At 38.5% G+C, this 19908-nt stretch overlaps 1 protein-coding gene across 4 annotated transcripts in view; it reads left to right on the top strand.

Annotated features, from left to right (window-relative positions):
• Positions 1-18060, top strand: part of LOC134218177 (tafazzin) — a 59825-nt gene extending 41765 nt beyond the window's left edge. For 3 of the 4 annotated variants that reach the window (XM_062697076.1, XM_062697075.1, XM_062697073.1), the window contains 5 exons: positions 9481-9609; positions 9772-9786; positions 9866-10109; positions 10166-10418; positions 17220-18060. In XM_062697076.1, coding sequence (XP_062553060.1) covers positions 9481-9609; positions 9772-9786; positions 9866-10109; positions 10166-10418; positions 17220-17273 — 695 coding nt within the window. In that variant the 3' untranslated portion in view covers positions 17274-18060. The remainder of the gene's footprint in view (positions 1-9480; positions 9610-9771; positions 9787-9865; positions 10110-10165; positions 10419-17219) is intronic. The other variant, XM_062697074.1, reaches the window with a different exon arrangement.
• The last annotated feature ends 1848 nt before the right edge of the window (positions 18061-19908 follow it).

The following is a 19908-nucleotide window of genomic DNA, read 5'->3' as shown; positions in this document are numbered from 1 at the left end:
CGTTTTGTCTTTTTGATCTTTTGTCCCACAGCTCTTCATACACTGTGCTGGCAGGATTCAAATGTCTTTAATTTACTGATCTTCATGCATAGTATGTAGAATACCAAGTTTCAGAATCAAAAATTATAGAAACTTTACCAATAAGTTTACTGATTATGGATCGACTGTATTTTTTATTTTATTTTTATTCTTTACTAGTTGACCCGGCAGACGTTGTCCGGTATAGTAGGCGAAAATGCGCGTTATAAACTGCCCATGCCAAATTCCCATACGATTCTTAGTTTTATTTTATCTCGATATACTCAACATAGCTTATGATTATCGCATGAGGAAATATCATATAAACCTTCCGGAAACGTAAATGAACATATTTGCTGAAGGAATGGAGAAAATCCATCCAGCCGTTTTCGAGTTGTGCGGATACGAACACAGACCATTTCATTTTTATATGTATAGATTAAAGAGAATAGGGTGGCCGGTTTTGACCACTTTTGGTGAAAACCGGTATTTCGGTATTGACGATGTTGATACCGGTAATACCGGTATTGAAGTTTTTTCTAAGGATTTCATTTTAAGTAATATTAAGATTTGATGACAGTTTTTATATTTTGCGCCCAAAATCTGGCGAGAATGGAATAAAACCTAAACTATCAATTGGGTATAGTTTATTTTGTTGTTTCATTGAAATTTTCCTGGATTTTTTTTTTTCTTAAATCATGACTATCGCAACCATTCAGTGTTGTGTCGTTGGAATTCAATTGTTCAATTTTCCAAGAACTTTTTTTCGGAGACTAAATATCAAATAATGAGGTATGACAAATTTGAAGCGCTTAAAGCTGCCTGGGAGTCAAAATGACATTATGTCAAATGACACGTGTCATTTTGAACAGATTTTACACTCTAGCCTCATATGCTATATTTAGAGCAATGTACCTTTGGACAAAAATACAGAACTACTCCAGCGTTATGAGTACATTAATAATCATAAAGTGAATTTGGCTTCTAAAAAAAGTTTTGAACAATTTAGTCATGCAGATGACGTTTTACAACACTGCAACCATTATTTATGATTCCAGATTCAAGAAGCGTTATCCATCGACACTCATTTGTCTATCATTTTGGAAAAAGAATTTCTTTTCTGCATTTCTTGGATATCTTAAATATAAATGCATAAGCCAAAACTAGAAGCAAATTTGGAAATTCATATTATTATTCAGATTTACCTAAAGAGAAAAGAAACCAGTGCTTAAGCATCTTAGTATTGTGATCGATTTACCTCTCATGCAGAACTGCATTTTCATAGTGAGCGGATTCTCCAAAAGCAAAAACTAATTATTCTTCAACACGGTATGATAAATTTAAACAATTGTTTATCCCTAAGAATAGAATAAATAATTTGTTGGATTTATTAATATATTTTCTTTTGCTACTGTAAGTGGTCTGAAAAGTAAGAGCACACTAATTACACCATGCGCTTCTAGCCACCCATATAAAAAAGTCTTTTATCTACTAAATTTTGATGAAAATTGGAATACCGAAATTCCGGTTTCTAGACCTTTATAAAATGGGCTGGTAATACCGGTTTTACCGGTTTCGGTATTACCGGTAAACCACCCTAAAAGAGATTTTCATAATTATATATATTGAACGGCTACTCAGTCTTACATTTTTTATAACAAGTTTATTATTTACCCGACGTTTCGATACGGGGAGACAATCCCCGTGTCGAAACGTCGGGTAAATAATAAGCTCGTTGTAAAATTTGAAAGACTGAGTAGCCGTTCAATAAATATAATTTATCAATTAGTTTTTCGGTTCAATCAAAGTTAATTGCCTATTTCCGGGGATTAAACCACCCGACTTGGACATTAATGTACAATCATTGGCGTAAATAAGGGGGGCCGGGGAGGGCCTGGCCCCCTCCAGACCTACTTGTGGCCCCTCCCAGAAAATTTTGAAAAGTAATTCCAACTTAGTCAGTTTTTATTTCATTTACATATTTCCTACATATTTCTTAATTTTGATTATGAATTCTATAAACATATTTTTTGTTGCGTTATCACATCTAGACCATTTGTTCAGCAAAGCATCGAAATATTTAAGTTGGACTCCCGGGAACATTTGCTCGATTTTTAAGCTAAAATCAATGCCGCTTCTAATTCAGTTGCTAGCTTAAAATAATAAATTTGTACTGCATTTGTTTGACTAGTATCCTGGTCGCAGAAACATAAAAACATAATTGTATTAAGATATAAATATTTCTGTTCTATTAAACTACCATCCGCTTCAAAAAAGACTGAAGCAACTACATCAAAATGAGCACATGTACACAAATCCGGTCAATGAAATTTCGAACGACCATTCTTTCGACAATCTTCGAGTTAATCGCAAGGTATGCCGCAAAACAGTTGATCAAATTCCTATGGAGCCCTTTGCTCTCGCTATATGATTCTGGCACAGAAAGATATAAAATTATAAAACTTAAGAATCTTTGTTACAATGACAGAAAAATCAACAACGCATTCCATTGAAAGTATTAGGACAAAATTTAGGCAACCTTCGCACTCACAACAGAGATTGCATTAAAGAAATATTTTTATAATCCTCAAAAGATCTTGTTCCATATAAGTTTTTGGCGATTTCAAAAGGATCATCGGAAAACTTTTTTGTGCCTGCTTTAGTTAGAATTTGTTTTTAGGATAAAAAAAAATTAGATTTAGAAACCAGTTCGTATCAGAAAACATTTCTTTTGCAGCACAATTCAGATCGATTTGGTTGCTTCTCAAGTCTCTTTGATTTTTGCAGAGAAATCTCTCACCTATTCAGAAAACCATAATAAAGCCTCTTCATAACGTCAGTAACTACAAAAACCCTATGTTATTCTGGAATTTGATTTATGACTCATAATTTTATGACTCATGGAATTTATGACTCATAAAAAACACTTTAGGATTCCAAATTTGTGTTCGTCGGTACTTAATTATTTCAGCACATAGCATACATTTTGGAATTGCATGAATACTTATATTGGTTATGACAAAATTTCGTGGAATTTATTCCACATCAAAGAGTTGCAAAAATTTCAAGTTTCAAAAAAATCGAGATCTTTATGCATTAAGTAATCATGGAAATGCTTGAAAACTTTCAGAAATATACTCATATCGAATTTCATTTATAGATAATTCGAAGAAGATTCTTGAATCTTAGATTACACACTTATCCACATTTAGTAACATGGAGAAGACAAGTTGACACAGACACAACGTTTTGAAGCAATCACAGCATCATTGGAAATCAATTGTATTATTCGCGATTTTTTTATGTTAGTTCTAGGACGAATGAGCGATAAACTTAGTCAAACAATTTCTATTGCAATCAATGCGCACAGTGCTTTAAATCGCCTTTGAAAATTACATCCCACCATCCGGTGCCATGCCCCCCCCTAGACCGAGACTCTAGTTACGCCTATGTGTACAATGTTGTGAAAACTCATAGAGGAAAAGACGGTTTTGGCAGGTTTTGTTCTATAATTGGCAGGGGGTTTTTGTCGACAAAATTTTATGAAATTTGGCCACAATATTCTTCGATATGCAAAGAATGTTTAGGCCAAATTTGAGCATAATCAGTCATAAAAAACCCCCCTGACAATAATAGAACAAAACCTGCCAAAGCCGTCATTCCCCCTATGTGAATATGTACATTATGTGGAAGATATTGATTTAGAAAGTGTATTGGAGGTAACCACTTTCCCTTCGATGGGACTGTAGGGTCATGGGTTCACAATTAGTTTTTATTGAATTAGTTCTACATCCGCCATTACGCTTTTTTGTGCGAGGTACCCCCTAGGGCCAGTGAAGGTACCCCCAGGGGTACCCCAGGTTGAGAACCGCTGCATAGTAGGCCTGGCCATTTTAATGTTTGATTAACATTTATTATGTGCTTCAAACATAAATATAGACAAGAAAAGTGAAATATGTAGTCGAATCTATCACTTTCCAGGATTCTTTCACAAACTGGCTGTGTATGAATAAATTGCGATGGAATGATTCAGCTTTTTCATGTGGATTCCTTCAAGAACTACATCCATAATTAGTCAAATGATCAAGGACCGAATGAACCTTTTGCTATAAAAACTGATACCCGAAAATAGTTGCATGATTTTGAGTGGGATTGGAATCAATTTGTTCCTTTTATTGAGAAATACACCAAGTAGTTCGAATCACATGGGATGACATTGAAATCTGAGAGATAACTAAATATTTGCTTTTTTTTTTTTTTTTTAAGCTAATTTTATTTGCTAATCATCTAATACATGCATTCATCTCTTAGACTAGGTGTTCCGTGTTTTCTTAACACTATCATCCTTATTTGCTATGTCATATTTTTAGTTATTATTAATACATTTCAATTGCCTCTGGCAGTTAGAATTTTTCCTCTGGTTGAATTGAACCATGTAGGAATTACAATGTTTTCAACTTAAACTAAACTTAACCTATTTAAAACTAAGGGTACAAGGGTTAATCGTTGCAATAGAAGATTGCAACGATTTGAATCTAAAATTGGAAATTATTTTGTTGGACATTTGTTGCAATGTCTCAATATTAGAAATTCTATGAAGTTCATTGGTACTATACCACGGAGGCAACTTCAGAATCATTTTCAAAATTTTATTTTGAATCCTCTGGAGTGCCTTCTTTCTGGTATTGCAGCAACCTTGTAAAAAAAAAAAAAATTTGTAAAAAATTTGTTTGTAAATCAAAAGTTTGTTCTTAAGACAAAGTTTTGATTTTCTGTTTATAAGTGGATATAGGCACTTAATATATTTGTTACATTTGGCTTGAAGGCCTTCAATGTGATTTTTAAAAGTTAATTTTTGATCTAGCAGAAGTCCTAAATATTTAGCTTCGCTAGACCAATTAATTGGAACCCCATTAATAGTGACAATATGTCTGCTAGAAGGTTTCAAATAAGAAGCTCTCGGCTTATGTGGGAAAATTATAAGCTGAGTTTTGGAAGCATTCAGGGAAATTTTCCATTTTGCAAGTAAGTGGAGAAAATATCCAAACTTTTTGCAATCTACTACAAATCACACGAAGGATTCGCCCTTTCGCTGAAAGGCCCGTGTCATCTGCAAACAAAGATTTTGACACCCTGGTGGTAAATCAGGTAAGTCAGAAGTAAAAATGTTATACAATATGGGCCCCAGTATGCTGCCTTGGGGACACCAGCCCTTACAGGTAATCTATCAGATTTAGTATTCTGATAGTTTACCTGCAGCGAGCGATCTGATAAATAATTTTGGATCAGTTTAATGATGTACAGAGGAAAATTAAAATTCATCAATTTTACAATCAAACCTTCATGCCAAACACTGTCAAATGCTTTCTCTATATCAAGAAGAGCAACTCCAGTCGAATATCCTTCAGATTTGTTGAGCCGAATTAAGTTCGTAACTCTTAATAACTGATGAGTGGTTGAATGCCCATGGCGAAAACCAAATTGCTCATCAGCAAAAATAGAATTGTCATTAATATGAACCATCATTCTATTTAAAATAATCTTTTCAAACAGTTTGCTTATTGAAGAAAGCAAACTGATTGGGCGATAACTAGAAGCCTCAGCTGGAGTTTTGTCCGGCTTCAAAATTGGAACAACGTTGCCGTTTTTCCATTTATCTGGAAAGTATGCCAATTGAAAACATTTGTTAAATAAATTAACCAAAAAGGATAAATAGCTCTCAGGAAGTTTTTTGATAAGTATGTAGAAAATACCATCATCACCTGGGGCTTTCATATTTTTAAATTTTCTAGTAATAGATCTCACTTCATCCAAATTGGTTCCCAACGAAGGGTCAAAAACATTCTCTTGATTGAGAATGTCTTCGAAGCTCCGTGTAACCTGATCCTCAATTGGACTAGTGAGACCTAGACTAAAATTATGGGCACTCTCGAACTGCTGAGCAAGTTTTTGAGCCTTTTCGCCATTTGTTAATAAAATTTTATTTCCCTCTTTAAGCGCTGGAATTGGCTTTTGAGGTTTTTAAGAATTTTGTTAATTTCCAAAAGGGTTTCGAACTGGGATCCAACTTCGAGACATTATTCTCAAAGTTGGTATTTCTCAGAATAGCGAAACGTTTTTAATTTCATTTGCAAATCTCGCCAAATAACTTTCATCGCGGGATCGCGAGTTCTTTGGTATTGCCTTCTTCTCACATTTTTAAGACGGATCAGTAGCTGAAGATCGTCGTCAATAATAATGGAGTTGAATTTAACTTCACATTTCGGAATTGCAATGCCTCTGGCTTCGACAATTAAATTTGTCAAAGATACGAGAGCATTATCAATATCACTTTTGGTATCGAGAGGAATATCAATATCAAAATTCCTATCGATATACGTTTTATAAATCCCAATCAGCTCTATGATAATTAAAAGTAGAGCTGATTGGATTATAAATGGCTTCTTGTGAGATTTCAAATGTCACAGGAAGGTGATCAGAGTCAAAGTCAGCATGAGTTACCAATTGGCCACACAGCTGACTTGAATCCGTTAAAACCAAATCAATTGTAGAAGGATTTCGACTGGAAGAAAAACAAGTTGGTCCATTGGGATATTGAATAGTATAATATCCCGCAGAACAATCTTCAAATAAAATTTTACCATTGGAATTGCTTTGAGCATTATTCCATGAACGGTGTTTGGCATTGAAGTCACCAATTACGAAGAATTTTGATTTGTTGCGAGTCAGAATTTGAAGATCAGCTTTCAACAAATTCTTTTGCTGCCCATTGCATTGAAAAGGCAAGTAGGCTGCAATGAAGGAAAATTGTCCAAAATTTGTTTCAACGGAAACTCCCAAGGTTTCAAAAACTTTGGTTTCAAACGAAGAAAATAATTTATGTTTGATACGTCTATTAATGACAATGGCGACCCCACCACAGGCGCTGTCAAGACGATCATTTCTGTAGATTAAATAGTTTGGATCTCTTTTAATGGAGAGTCCTGGTTTTAAATACGTTTCAGTTATAATGGCAATATGCACATTATGAACTGAAAGGAAGTTGAATAATTCATCTTCCTTACCCTTTAGAGAGCGGGCATTCCAATTTAGAACTTTCACACAATTATTTGGATCCATTGAAACGGAGTCCGATAACAATTTTTTGTGTGTACTTTATACCAACCTGAACAGCTTCAGGAATGGTATTTGCTTTGAACATTGCATCAATCATGTGATGCAATTGTTCAGTTAAAAAATCAAAATCGGAAGCAGTCATGCTACCTGAATCGGCAACATGACCGTTATTTTCCATTGGGACATGGGTATAAACCTCATTTTGAGAAGAGAAATTTTGTCTACCAGCAGCGATGTTTGCATACGTAGGTACATTCGAAAAATTGGAATTTACTGAAGTGCTTGCTACCCGTTGACGAGCGGCAAAATTTGTTTGTGAATTGTGGTGGGTATGAATTGCTCGACCGGTAACCGGTTTCGAAATTTGAGCGTTTGAAAAATTTCTACCCGTCGAATCTGGGATCCGATTGGAATTTCCCGTCATCAATTTTGCACGGGAATTCAAAACTTTTTGCGTGAAGGGCATTCCCAGAAATTGGATTTATGATTGCCCCACAGTTTGCGCACTTAAATTTATTGGAATCTTCTCTCACAGGACATGCGTCCTTGGCGTGAGAGGTTCCACCACAAATCATGCATTTAGCATCCATGTGACAATGTTTGGTTCCATGACCCCACTTTTGGCACTTACGGCACTGGGTAGGGTTTTGGAAGTTTCCCCCAGGCCTGCGGAAATGTTCCCATGTAACACGGACATGAGACATAATACAGGCCTTTTCCAAACTTTTCATATTATTTAGTTCACTTTTGTTAAAATGAACTAAATAAAATTCTTGAGGAATGCCCCTCTGGGAAGTTCCAGAATGGGATTTCTTTTTCATCTTAATTACTTGGACTGGTGAAAATCCAAGTAATTGAGAAATTTCAATTTTAATCTCATCCAGTGATTTGTCATCACTGGGGAGACCTTTCAAGACGACTTTGAACAATCGCTCAGTTTTGTCGTCGTATGTGAAGAATTTATGGCGCTTCTCAGTTAAATACTGAAGAAGACGTTTGCGATCGTCAAAGGATCCCGGCAAAACGCGGCAGTCACCCTTCCTAGCAATCTGAAATGAAACCTTGATCCCCTGAAGGTTACTCAAAATCTATTCGATTTGCTCAATTTCATCATTAATCAAATCGAACTGATTGCTCAGTTCGATTGGAGAAGAATTATTTCCGATATTAGAGTTAGAAGGAATATCTGAATTCTCCAGCTTCCTTCTATTTTTTCCGCGCTTTGGCAGGACGGTCTTGAAACCTTGTTTCTTTGAAGGAAGTGGAGAATTCAGAGACTCCCCCTTCCTCTTGTTTTTGTTAATACTCATTGCTGAGCGTGGAGACGTGACCTTCTAAGAGGTTTTTCCCAGAACGGTGTCCCTGCAGGATTACCACCGCTTGTCGGAATTTTACTTCCGCAAACGGGTCCAACGTAAAACGAAGGCACGGGTCCTTGCAAAGATCGTAACGGGATCAGTGGGTACAAATAGCGCTAAGAAGCACCGTTGAAATTAAAATAGCTTCGGGTAGTATTAAAAACTTCCTTCCGCAAAGAGAGAAAGAACCGCACAGCACGAAAGCACGATGCGGTCTGACTAAATATTTGCTTTGATAATCTATGGCTACCAGTGTTCTTGCGATTTGTTTTTTAATTCTTCTAAAAATAATTCAATGGTGACTCCGACCAACCCTTCTTGTAAATTGGATTATATTGACCCAACTATGGACACTGTGCAGAACTGCCTCCAAACCACTGACAGACCAACTCCAGAGTTAAATTATTTTCCTCTACCCGAACAAGTCCATTAGTTGGTCTAAACCACCGATTATGGGCTTCGTGGCCGTGCTCACCAGATTTATTTTTTTCTTGATTTGACTAGCTCCCATAGCGATTCCAAACAACGATCAACCAACTTCAGAGTTGGATTTCATTGACCCAACTAGGTCCAGTAGTGTCTCAAAACAATCGGAAGACTCACTTCAGCGATGATCTTTTCTTAATCCGAAAAGGTCTGATGGCGATTCTGGCTTTTAAATAATTAACTCTAAAATAGGATTTTCCTTGATCCTAATAAGTTCCGTTTTCTAGCGTCGATCGATCATCTACTTCAGAGTTACATTTTATTGACACAACTGGACCTGGACCCAAACTATAGCAGTGCGTTGGCTATAAAAAAAGTACGAGAAAGGCAAAAAACAATAAATTTGATGAAGTGCACATGAGCACTTTCGCATTTGTCACAGTATCTTTCATTTCTCCACAGTTCGTTTGCAAAGGCCGTACACCAATATATTACCAACATTTCTTTACTATCACGCAATGGGTCACATAATGTTGTTTGTTTTTGCCCTCTTCATTTCTAGTATGGCTCAACAAGACGCGTGTCCACAACATTCAAATACTGGAAAACGTCCTGGAGAATCGCTCGAAGGATACGCCCCTGCTGACAGTTTCCAATCATCACTCGTGCTTCGACGATCCTGGCATGTGGGGTGAGTTCAAACTTCGTCTACCATAATTTTGCCACCATCATAAAATCAAAACTAATTACTTTCCCGAACTTGCCGCGTGCCATTAATTGTAACACTACCTTACCTTTGTTGTATTGCCGTTTCATGGTTAATGTAATATCTGCGCGCATCACGCCGTCGCAGGACTGCTGAAGCTTCGTAAATGTTCTCCTATTATTAGTTACCCTTAATGAATCGAATCGCCATCAGTAATGTTTCGCATTTTTGCCCGTTTTAGGACTGCTTAAGTTGCGCAACGTGTGCAATCATAACGTGATCCGGTGGTCGATGGCCGCTCATGATATTTGCTTCACCAACAAATATCATTCGTTGTTCTTCATGTATGGTAAGTGTATTCCGGTCGTGCGCGGAGCCGGCGTCTATCAGCCAGCAATCGATCTGTGTATAGAGAAGCTCAAGCTGGGCCACTGGGTGCACGTGTTTCCCGAGGGAAAGGTCAACATGACCAAAGAGGATCTCAGGTAACTACCGAATTGCTAGCAGTTTTGACATTTGTAATGAACTTTGTGTCTCGTAGGTTCAAGTGGGGCGTGGGTAGGATAATCTATGAAACGCCTGTATTGCCGGTCATCATTCCTATTTGGCACATTGGAATGGAAACGGTACTTCCGAATGAGCCACCATATTACCTGCGCTTGGGCAAAAAACTGACGTACAATTTCGGCAAGCCGATTGATTTGAACGATGTGATGGAACGGCTAAAGATGAATCCTGTGTCGGAGGAGGAAGCGCGAAAAATTATCACCGATAAGATACAAGAAGAGATGATGGTAAGTTGATGTAGATATGAAACATTTCTGATTGTAAATGAATAAGCAGCTGAAGTGCACTGGAGAGGATCAGTGTGCAGTTTCCCATTGAATACTATTACTAAACAAAATTGACTACAACCTTTTTTTTTCGTTTAATTCGACTATGAAAAATCAGTTCTGTTGATAAGTGATTGTAAAACCTTTTTTTTTGGAATTGATACTTTCTACAATCTATCAACAATCATCTCAGCACGTCTCACGTGAGACGACCGTGTAATTCAAATGGTCACTTCATTCGAAACGCCTCACCTCATACGAGACGCAGAATGAGCATTAATAATAATCGTTCCTTGGATTTGACTGGCAAGCTCAGGTGAGTTAGGACATTATGGAAAAGCTTAATGGACTCTTTCGCCAGTAGAACAAAAGGTTGTATGCATCCAGTTTACTCTGCGAGATTGAAGGCACATGAGCTTGGCCCAACTCAACGAAATCAGCGGAAGGCATACACCAGCGTACACTGAAGTTACGACAGTGCTTAAACTACAGTTTAAGAGATGATGCTTGTTCTCAATTGCAAATTCAAGTCTGCCGTAGCTACGCCTCAAGTAATAATCCGTCGTCCGTAATGGATTGCAAGAGTTCGGCTACGTGCCTGGTGCTGGGAGGGATAAGCAGCGGAGGAAGACGGAGGTCCTTCGTAGCTTAGTAGGGAAAGCACCTGCCTACCGTACTGATTTCGTGAGATCAAACCGCACTGAAGGAAGTGGTTACCCTCCAATACCTTTTCTGAACTAAATCTATCACATGTTGTGCATAGCATAGCATTTTTCAAATTCAGACTACGGCCGAAGTGGCCTGTGCGGTATAAAAGAGTCTTCTCCATTCGGCTCGGTCCATGGCTACACGTCGCCAAACACGCAGTCTACGGAGGGTCCGCAAGTCATCTTCCACCTGATCGATCCACCTTGCCCGCTGCGCACCTCGCCTTCTTGTGCCCGTCGGATCGTTGTCGAGAACCATTGTTCGGTACTGTTCGAAATTCGGGCTACGTGCCCGGCCCACCGCAGTCGTCCGATTTTCGCGGTATGAACGATGAATGGTTGTCCCAGCAGCTCATGCAACTCGTGGTTCATACGCCTCCTCCACGTACCGTCCGCCATCTGCACCTTACCATAAATGGTACACACCACTTTCCTTTCGAAAACTCCAAGTGCGCGTTGGTCCTCCACGAGCATCGTCCAGGTCTCATGTCCGCAGAGAACTACCGGTCTAATGAGCGTTTTGTAGATTGTCAGTTTGGTACGGCGGCGAACTCTATTCGATCGGAGCGTCATGCGGAATTCAAAGTTCGTACGATTTCCAGCCACTATCATGCCTCTTCGAATTTCTCTGCTGGTATCATTTTCGGCAGTCACCAGTGAGCCCAAGTACACACATTCTTCTACCACCTCGATTTCGTCACCGCCGATGCAAACTCGCAGTGGGTGGCTCACATTGTCTTCTCTCTTCTCTGGAACTTCTTCCTATCATGTACTTCTTCTTCGACGTGTTGATGACTAGTCCGATCCGCTTAGCTTCCCTCTTCAGTCTGATGTAGGCTTCCTCCATCTTCTCAAAGTTACGTGCCTTAATATCTATGTCGTCGGCGAAGCCAAATAGCTGGACGGACTTATTGAAAATTGTACCACTCGTGTTAATCCCTGCTCTTCGTATTATCCCTTCCAAAACGATGTTGAATAGCAGACACGAAAGACCATCAACTTGCCGTAACTGAGATTTGATAATTGTGTATTTTTATTTCAAAAATTTATATTGTACATAATATGCAATGCGATCAATAAATCTCAATTGAATTCTGCCTTCCACCACCAGCACAATGTATAGAAGCCTCCTTTCAAGTGATTAGGTTGCCTCCTTTCAAGAGGCTCGTAAGCCTTCTTTTAAGAGGCTCCTCAAGAGATGCGGTAGCCTCCTTTCAAGAGGCTCGGAAGCCTTTTTCAAGAGGCTCAAAAGCCTCCTTTCAAGTGGCTGAAAAGCCTCTTTCCAAGAAGCTCGGAAGCCTATTTTCAAGAGGATCGGAAGCCTCCTTTCAAGAGGCTCAAAAATCCCTTTTAAGAAGCCCATTTTCAAGAGGCTCGGAAGCCTCTTTTGAAGCCTCCTTCTAAGAGGCTCGGAAGCGTCCTTTCAAGAGGCTCGGAAGCCTCCTTTCAAGAGGCTCGGAGGCCTTCTTTCAAGAGGCTCGGAAACCTCCTTTCAAGAGGCTCAAAAATCCCTTTCAAGAGACTCAAAAGCATCCTTTCAAGAGGCTCAAAAGTGTCCTTTCAAGAGGCTCGGCAGTCTTCTTTCAAGATGCTCAAAATCCTCCTTTTCTACAGGCTCAAAATCCTCCTTTCAAGAGGCTCGGAAGCCTCTTTTCGATATCCTTTCAAGAGGCTCTTTTCAAGAGGCTCAGAAGCCTCTTTTTAAGAGGCTCAGAAGTCTCCTTTCAAGAGGCTCAAAAGTTTACTTCCAGGCTTATGAGCCTTCTTTCAAGAGCCTCAAAAGCCTCCTTCCAAGAGGCTCCTATCAAGAGGCTCGAAAGGCTGCTTTCAACATCCTTTTAAGAGGCTGGGAAGCCTTCTTCCAAAAGGCTTGGAAGCCTTCTTTCAAAGGGCTCGGAAGCCTTCTTTTAAGAGGCTCGGAAGCCTCTTTCAAGAGGTTTGGAAGTCTCCTTTCAAGATCCTTTCAAGAGGGTCAAAAACCTCCTTCCAGGCTCAGAAGCCTCCTTTCAATAGGCTCAAAAGCCTCCTTCCAAGAGGCTCGGAAGGCTTCTTTCAAAAAGGTAGGAAGTCACATTTCAAGAGACTTAAAAGCATCCTTTCAGGAGGCTCAAAAGCCTTCTTCTAAGAGCGTCCTTTCAAGAGGCTCAGAAGCCTCCTCCTTTCAAGAAGCTCGGAAGGCTCGTTTCGAGAGGCTCGGAAGCCTTCTTTCAAGAGTCTCGGAAGCCCCAATTCAATAGGCTCAGAATCCTTCTTTCAAGAGGCTCAGAAGTCTACTTTCAAGTGGTTCGGAAGCCTTCTTTCAAGAGGCTTGGAAACGTCGTTTTAAGCTGCAAAGGAAGCCTCCTTTTTAGTGGCTCAAAAACCGCCTTCAAGAGGCTCGGAAGCCTCTCCTCAAGAGGCTCAGAAGCCTCTAATGAAGAGGCACGGAAGTCCACTTCAAAGGGATTCAAAAGCTTAATGGAGCTTCCCTTCAAAGGGCTCGGTATTATTCTTTCAAAAGGATTGGAAGCCTAATTTCGAGAGGGGGTACCTCAATTAATACAAAAGTTCCAAGGGGCACCTCTCAAGAAAAAGATTGAGAACCGCTGTTATAGCACAATGTAAACATTTTGCCATGAAATTCCATCGGGAGAACCGACCTGATTTGATTACAAGCATTGGAAATCGATGGAAAGCAAAATTACAGGATTTTTCACAATTCTATAAAAAAAATAAACACGAGAGTGTCCATTATAGGAATATTTTGGGGGGTCCATAATAGGAAAGCAGAACGTTTCGAAACGGAACATAAAAATCAAATGAAGTGTCGACTATAGCAATTTCCTATTATGGAAAAATCGGGATTCGTCTGTTCCGCGTTCTGTTGTATGTTGTCCCGTCGCCCTAATGGTGTCACATGCAGTGTTGTCCTACACTCAATGCAAAAAATTCTGCTCCTTGATTTGACTCCATCTAGACGATTTTATAATCTTATCTGAGTAAGTGCAACTAATGGAGGGATATTTGAATTTTCTAAATTTCATGCCAAACTGTCAAAAAAATGCATGCCAGAGCCACGGGAGCGCGCGCGATGAAAATACACTGGAGTGTTTTTACTGGAGTGTATTTTCAGCGCGCGGGCTCCTGTGTCTCTGGCGTGTATTTTTTGACAGTTTGACATGACATTTAGAAAATTCAAATATTTATTAACCATTAGTTACACTTCCCAAGTAACATTTTGAGTTTTATCTTACTCTATTAGCAGTTTTGGAGAGCAAATTTTCAAGACTAGTAATAAAACTAAAATCTACATGACAACCTTTTGATGACCGCTACAAGATTATGTCATGACCAAGTGGACCACTCTTGAGATCGTCTTCAAAGCAAGTTAAAGGCTATTCATAAGAGTTCCATAAAACCGCTGTCAAAAAAGGGAATTTCTTTTCCTTGGAGCTTTTTGTTATCATATTGTAGAAAAAGAATAATCGTAGACATGGAAGAATGAAATAAAATACACAGGATTTTGTTTTTACACGATTTTTTTTCGCTCGTATTTTTGTTCGTGTGACTTCAATTTGCCACCAAAATCTTTGCAACATGTTTCAAAAAATCCTAAATAATTCCAAGAAAAATCACATGGTAATTAATATGCGTTAAGCATTTAGGATGAGTGAAAAATTAAGAAAGTGTAAATCGTGTAAAAATAAAATCCAGTGTATACGAGAAAGGCAAAACAACATGGGACATAGATGAAAAATTATGTTTAATTATTGGAAATTGGATGCCCAGAGGCGAGGTTGCAATTTTTTTTGCGCGTTAGAATTTCTGGTGAAAACAGGTAAGAAAATCAATTTGTTCGAGTGGACCGTCGTAGTACTGTGATTTACGACCAATTAATTAGTGTAAATAATAAATCGATATGCTGCCTTTTTTTCGGTGGCATTCTGATTTGCAGGGAACATTTCTCGTGCTTCAAATTTTGGAAATTATCTTGAAATGCAGCGATTATTACTAATGACAATGGATTTTGCAAAAGATTTACCCCGATATAAAATTATTTTTTTCTACAAGCATGGCTGCTACTACACTGTGGGCAATTTTTACGGCCAAAATAACATTTTGCATAACTTTCAAATACAATAAGTATTTTGCTGAAAGTTGCTGCAATCGGTTCCTTACGATTAGTTCTTCTTCCTGATAGCTCTATATTCAACTGGAACTTGGCTTGCTTTTCAACTTTGTGGTCAATTGGCATTTCCACAGTTATGCGAATTTCATATTATTAAAAGCTTTCCTATATAGAATCGTGGTCATTGCACCATTCGTTGTGTATTCGCATTTATACCATTTTATTTTCCGGAAGTAAAAGGATATAGTTTGCTTGATTTTTATTATCTGTTTCATTTTCAGAAGTGGAATTTGACCAATAAACAACAAAATCTTTAATATGCGAATGCCCAGTTGGGAAAATTTATGTGTTTATTGTTTTCTTTGTTTGAATTATTTGGGGAACATGGAACAGAAACATCTGTTTTTAGCCATTCGATTGATCACGAAGAACAACATAAACATTGTCTTCTTGTACAATACCATTATAAACCTAATTAAAACTATGATATGGAAATGCTAATATCATCTTCCAAACTTGGACGTACATGTTCATGATAGCATTAGAGGCGAAAGTATAGAATTGATAGTTCCGTTAGGATACGGCAGGCATGAAGAATGTTTTTATAGAAGTCGATTTGAAAGCGAGCGGAGGGCAATATTTGTGATGGCACATATCACATGACCTTCCTTCTGCCAAGCTCCCGTATGAAGGGGGAGGGAAGAATATCAGTGTGGAAGCTGATATATCTCCACTGGAGCCAGTACGTCCAAGTTTGGAAGATGATACTAGCATTTCCATATAATTGTAAATCGTTTAACTTCACGTAGAAGTAACACACACGAAATCATTAATTTAGTGACTAATTAAAACTACTAAGTTTTATTTAGGTTATGCGTAAGACAAGTACCCAAGTAACAATTTCAAGCAGGTATCTGGCACCCCCAATCCTACCCACTACAATTGACAATAGCCAACATCTTTGTGTTTCCCATTGTGATGGGTTTCCCACTGACAATTATATTTTGTAAACAAAACACTATCCCGAATTGATTTTATCCAAATAGACGTAGGGGAACAGACAGCTTTGGCAGGTTTTGTTCTATTATTGGCAGGGGGGTTTTTGTCGACCAAATTTTATGAAATTTGGCCACAATATTCTTTGATATGCAAAGAATGTTTGGGCCAAATTTGAGCAAAATCAGTCATAAAACCCTGACAATAATAGAACAAAACCTGCCAAAGCTGTCATTCCCCCTAATTATTTTTCATCATTTTTCAAGAACTTGAGCGAAAGTATGAATGCGAGGTGTATTTCATCAAGAAGATTGATACCTTTAATAAATTTTCATATTTCAATCGGCACCAAGCGCACTACTTCACCAAAATATCATGATTCTTAAAACATATTTTCAATGGCAGGTTTTCGACGACTATGATTACGCCTTCGTATTTAATCAATCGATGATTTTGATGCTGGCATCAGAAACATGGCCGCTTCGCAGACCCATGATTTCAAGACTTCATAGATTTGTTTTAGTTTTTTGACGGCTTTATCACTGCTTTGCTCAATGCCGCTAGATTAGCCTTACTGGAAGACTTGTAACTATCTTCAAAATCGTACTAAAACGTTCAATAAAACCACAGATGTCAAATGCTTCATAAGCTTATTAGGGGCCTAATGATTATCTTGAGGACTCTAATAAAACCAATTTTGAAAACTGTCATAAAGTCGAATATATTGGTCAAAGACTTAGTTAAGATTATAAATTCGTTTAGATGGAGTAAAATCAAGGAGCAGATTTTTTTGCATTGAGTGTAGGACAACACTGGTCATATGTATATTTCATGTGAATCTTGTAATTTTTTGCAAATATGTTTTTAGAATTTATCTGATACATTCCACAATGAAATTATTCCCTAATTGCGATCAAATCCGATTCGTAATCATGTTCTCTTCATTTCCAGGTCCTGAAGGAAGAAACCGAGCGATTACATTTCGACTACATTAAGAGTAGCTGAGACGTGGAGCATGGCTCAAACAGGGCCGATGACTGATGAAAAGAACCATTAGAAGACATCGAAGCGATGAATTTGCTTGTGTACAATTCAAATCGTATCGGATACTCGGATAAGAAGGAGCCATAGCATTACAAAGTTATTTTACTACTTATAACAAGTCATTATTCCATCCAAAACTGGAAATTTGTGATTCCAATACGATATTATTGTTTCCAATTTCATCAGTTTTTCCTCACATCCGTGTACCAGAGCACCTGCGCACGTCGTTGACGGAAGTCTCACTCGCAACCTGAGTCAACTTTTTTTTTGCCATACCTCAAATAATTGTAATCGAATAGCCTTCCTAACTCACCTCAGAATAAGCATCCACAAACCTGCATTTGCTCCATTATTGCGTAGTAAATTAGTTGTAGTCGTTAGAGAGCAGACTTTGCGTAGCATAGATGCAAGTTATCTGATATTTCGACAACGCCGATTTTTATTCTAGTCAATCTTGGAATGTTTGGCGCGCTTTCGACATAACGATAGAATCAGACCTGCATTAGAAAGTAAACGAATAGAATAATGAATTGTTGGAAAGGTTTACTAATATGTACTTGTTAGGAGGAATGAAACAATGAAGTATGAAAAAAAGCTTAAAGTTTCCTTTTAATCCTTGGGTACCCTGGTTCATTAGAGGGTTATATGTTTAAACAATGAATTTATAGCTATTTTAATTATTGTAAAGTTATTACAATTATTACTTATATTTAATAAAATACAAGTGAAAGAAAATTTAAAACAAAAATATTCGCCATGTAGTGATACTGTCTTCCTTCTCCTCGTATTTATCCAAAACACCACACGTTTTGATTCGATAATTTATTCATTATTTATTCGTTATCAAATTCAATAGTATTCATCTAGGATTTATCCATGCCGAATGCTAATTGTTGCGAGAAAATATGTTAAGGTGTACTACGTGACAAGTTGACTAATAATTTTCTTATTTTTGTGCACACGGACATACATACATTTGCTCAGCTCTTTGAACTGAGTCGAATGGTATGACACTAAGTTTATTTTTGGAGTAGGGGAAAGTGGGGCAAGATGGTAACCCTTGTAAAATAGTCAAACACCTTCGAATTATGCTGATTTGTCCATGAAACACCTTTATGATGCCCTGTCTCTGATTAATAAAGTTTCAGTATCTTATAAACTAGTTTTAAAAGGGTGGTTTTATGATGCTTTTATCACCCCTATGGCGATATGGCCACCCCCTCGGGGCAAGACGAGCAAGGACCAAAAATTATATCAAAAGTGTGCTGAATTTATTTAGAACGGGTGACACATTTCTTGCACTTCTAGGGAATATGTTCAAATGATGTTTCGCTTGAAAATGTCGTATTCCATGTTGTTATGTTGACCACTGGCTCTACGAGTAGACTACGACAATATCTAAATTTGCCTAAAGCTAATTTTTACGATTAAAACCATATCCATTATTTTAAATCATCGCCGATTCATACAAAACACTATTTTGATGATTTTTGAAATTATTCCTACCTACCTGGATACCTGGTTGGCTACAGCGTCGATACACCTTTGCCTGGCGTATTGTAGAGCTCCACAATCGTCGGTCTTGGGCGATGTTCCTCCAGTTTCCCCGAACGTTCAGGGTCCCCAGGTCCGATTCCACCGCGTGCAGCCAGCGTGTTCGTGGCCTTCCACGATGTCGCCGGCCCCTATACGGCTCTCTGTTAAATATTGTTTTCGCTATTCTTTCTTCCGACATTCGGATTAAGTGACCAGTCCACAGAAGTCGGCCATATTTTACACGATTCACAATATTTTCTTCTTTGTATACTTGATACAGCTCATGATTCATGCGTCTGCGCCACACACCATTTTCTAGTTTCCCTCCGAGTATTGTACGCAGCACTTTTCGCTCGAAAACCCCGAAAGCTCTCCGGTCCGCCTCTTTTAACGTTCATGCTTCATGTCCATAAAGGGCCACTGGTAGAATCAGAGTTTTGTATAGAGCAAATTTCGTTTCCGTCTGCATGTTGCGGGACCTAAGCTGGTTACGTAATCCGTAAAAGGCCCTATTCGCAGCAGCAATACGTCTTTTCACTTCACGGGAAACGTCATTGTCACATGTCACAAGCGTTCCAAGGTAAACAAATTCTTCAACAACTTCAAACACATCCCCATCAAGCACTACCTCTGCACAAACACCACTAGGTCTTCCTCTATCTCTACCTGCCACCATGTACTTTGTCTTGGCAGAGTTGATGGTTAAGCCTATCCTCGCCGTCTCTCTCTTCAGTGGGAGAAAAGTCTCCACTACTGCTCTGCGATCGATTCCAATAAGGTCGATGTCGTCCGCAAAGCCCAGGAGCATATGCGACCGTGTGATGATACTTCCGTTCCTTTGCAAGCCAGATCTCCTAATAGCGCCTTCGAGTGCAATGTTGAACAATAAATTCGAAAGTGCATCACCCTGCTTCAATCCGTCTAAAGTCACAAACGAGGTTGACACTTCGTCTGCAATCCGAATACTTAATATCGAGCGTTGCACATATCAGTCTATCAGTTTCGCCGGAAAAGCATATTCGGGCATTATCTGCCACAGCTCATTTCTCTTCACTGAATC

The sequence above is a fragment of the Armigeres subalbatus genome, chromosome 2, assembly GCF_024139115.2.
Source record: "Armigeres subalbatus isolate Guangzhou_Male chromosome 2, GZ_Asu_2, whole genome shotgun sequence".
In the NCBI taxonomy this organism is placed as follows: domain Eukaryota; kingdom Metazoa; phylum Arthropoda; class Insecta; order Diptera; family Culicidae; genus Armigeres; species Armigeres subalbatus.
Note: the sequence above shows the minus strand (reverse complement) of the source record. Positions and strands in the feature narration are given on the sequence as shown.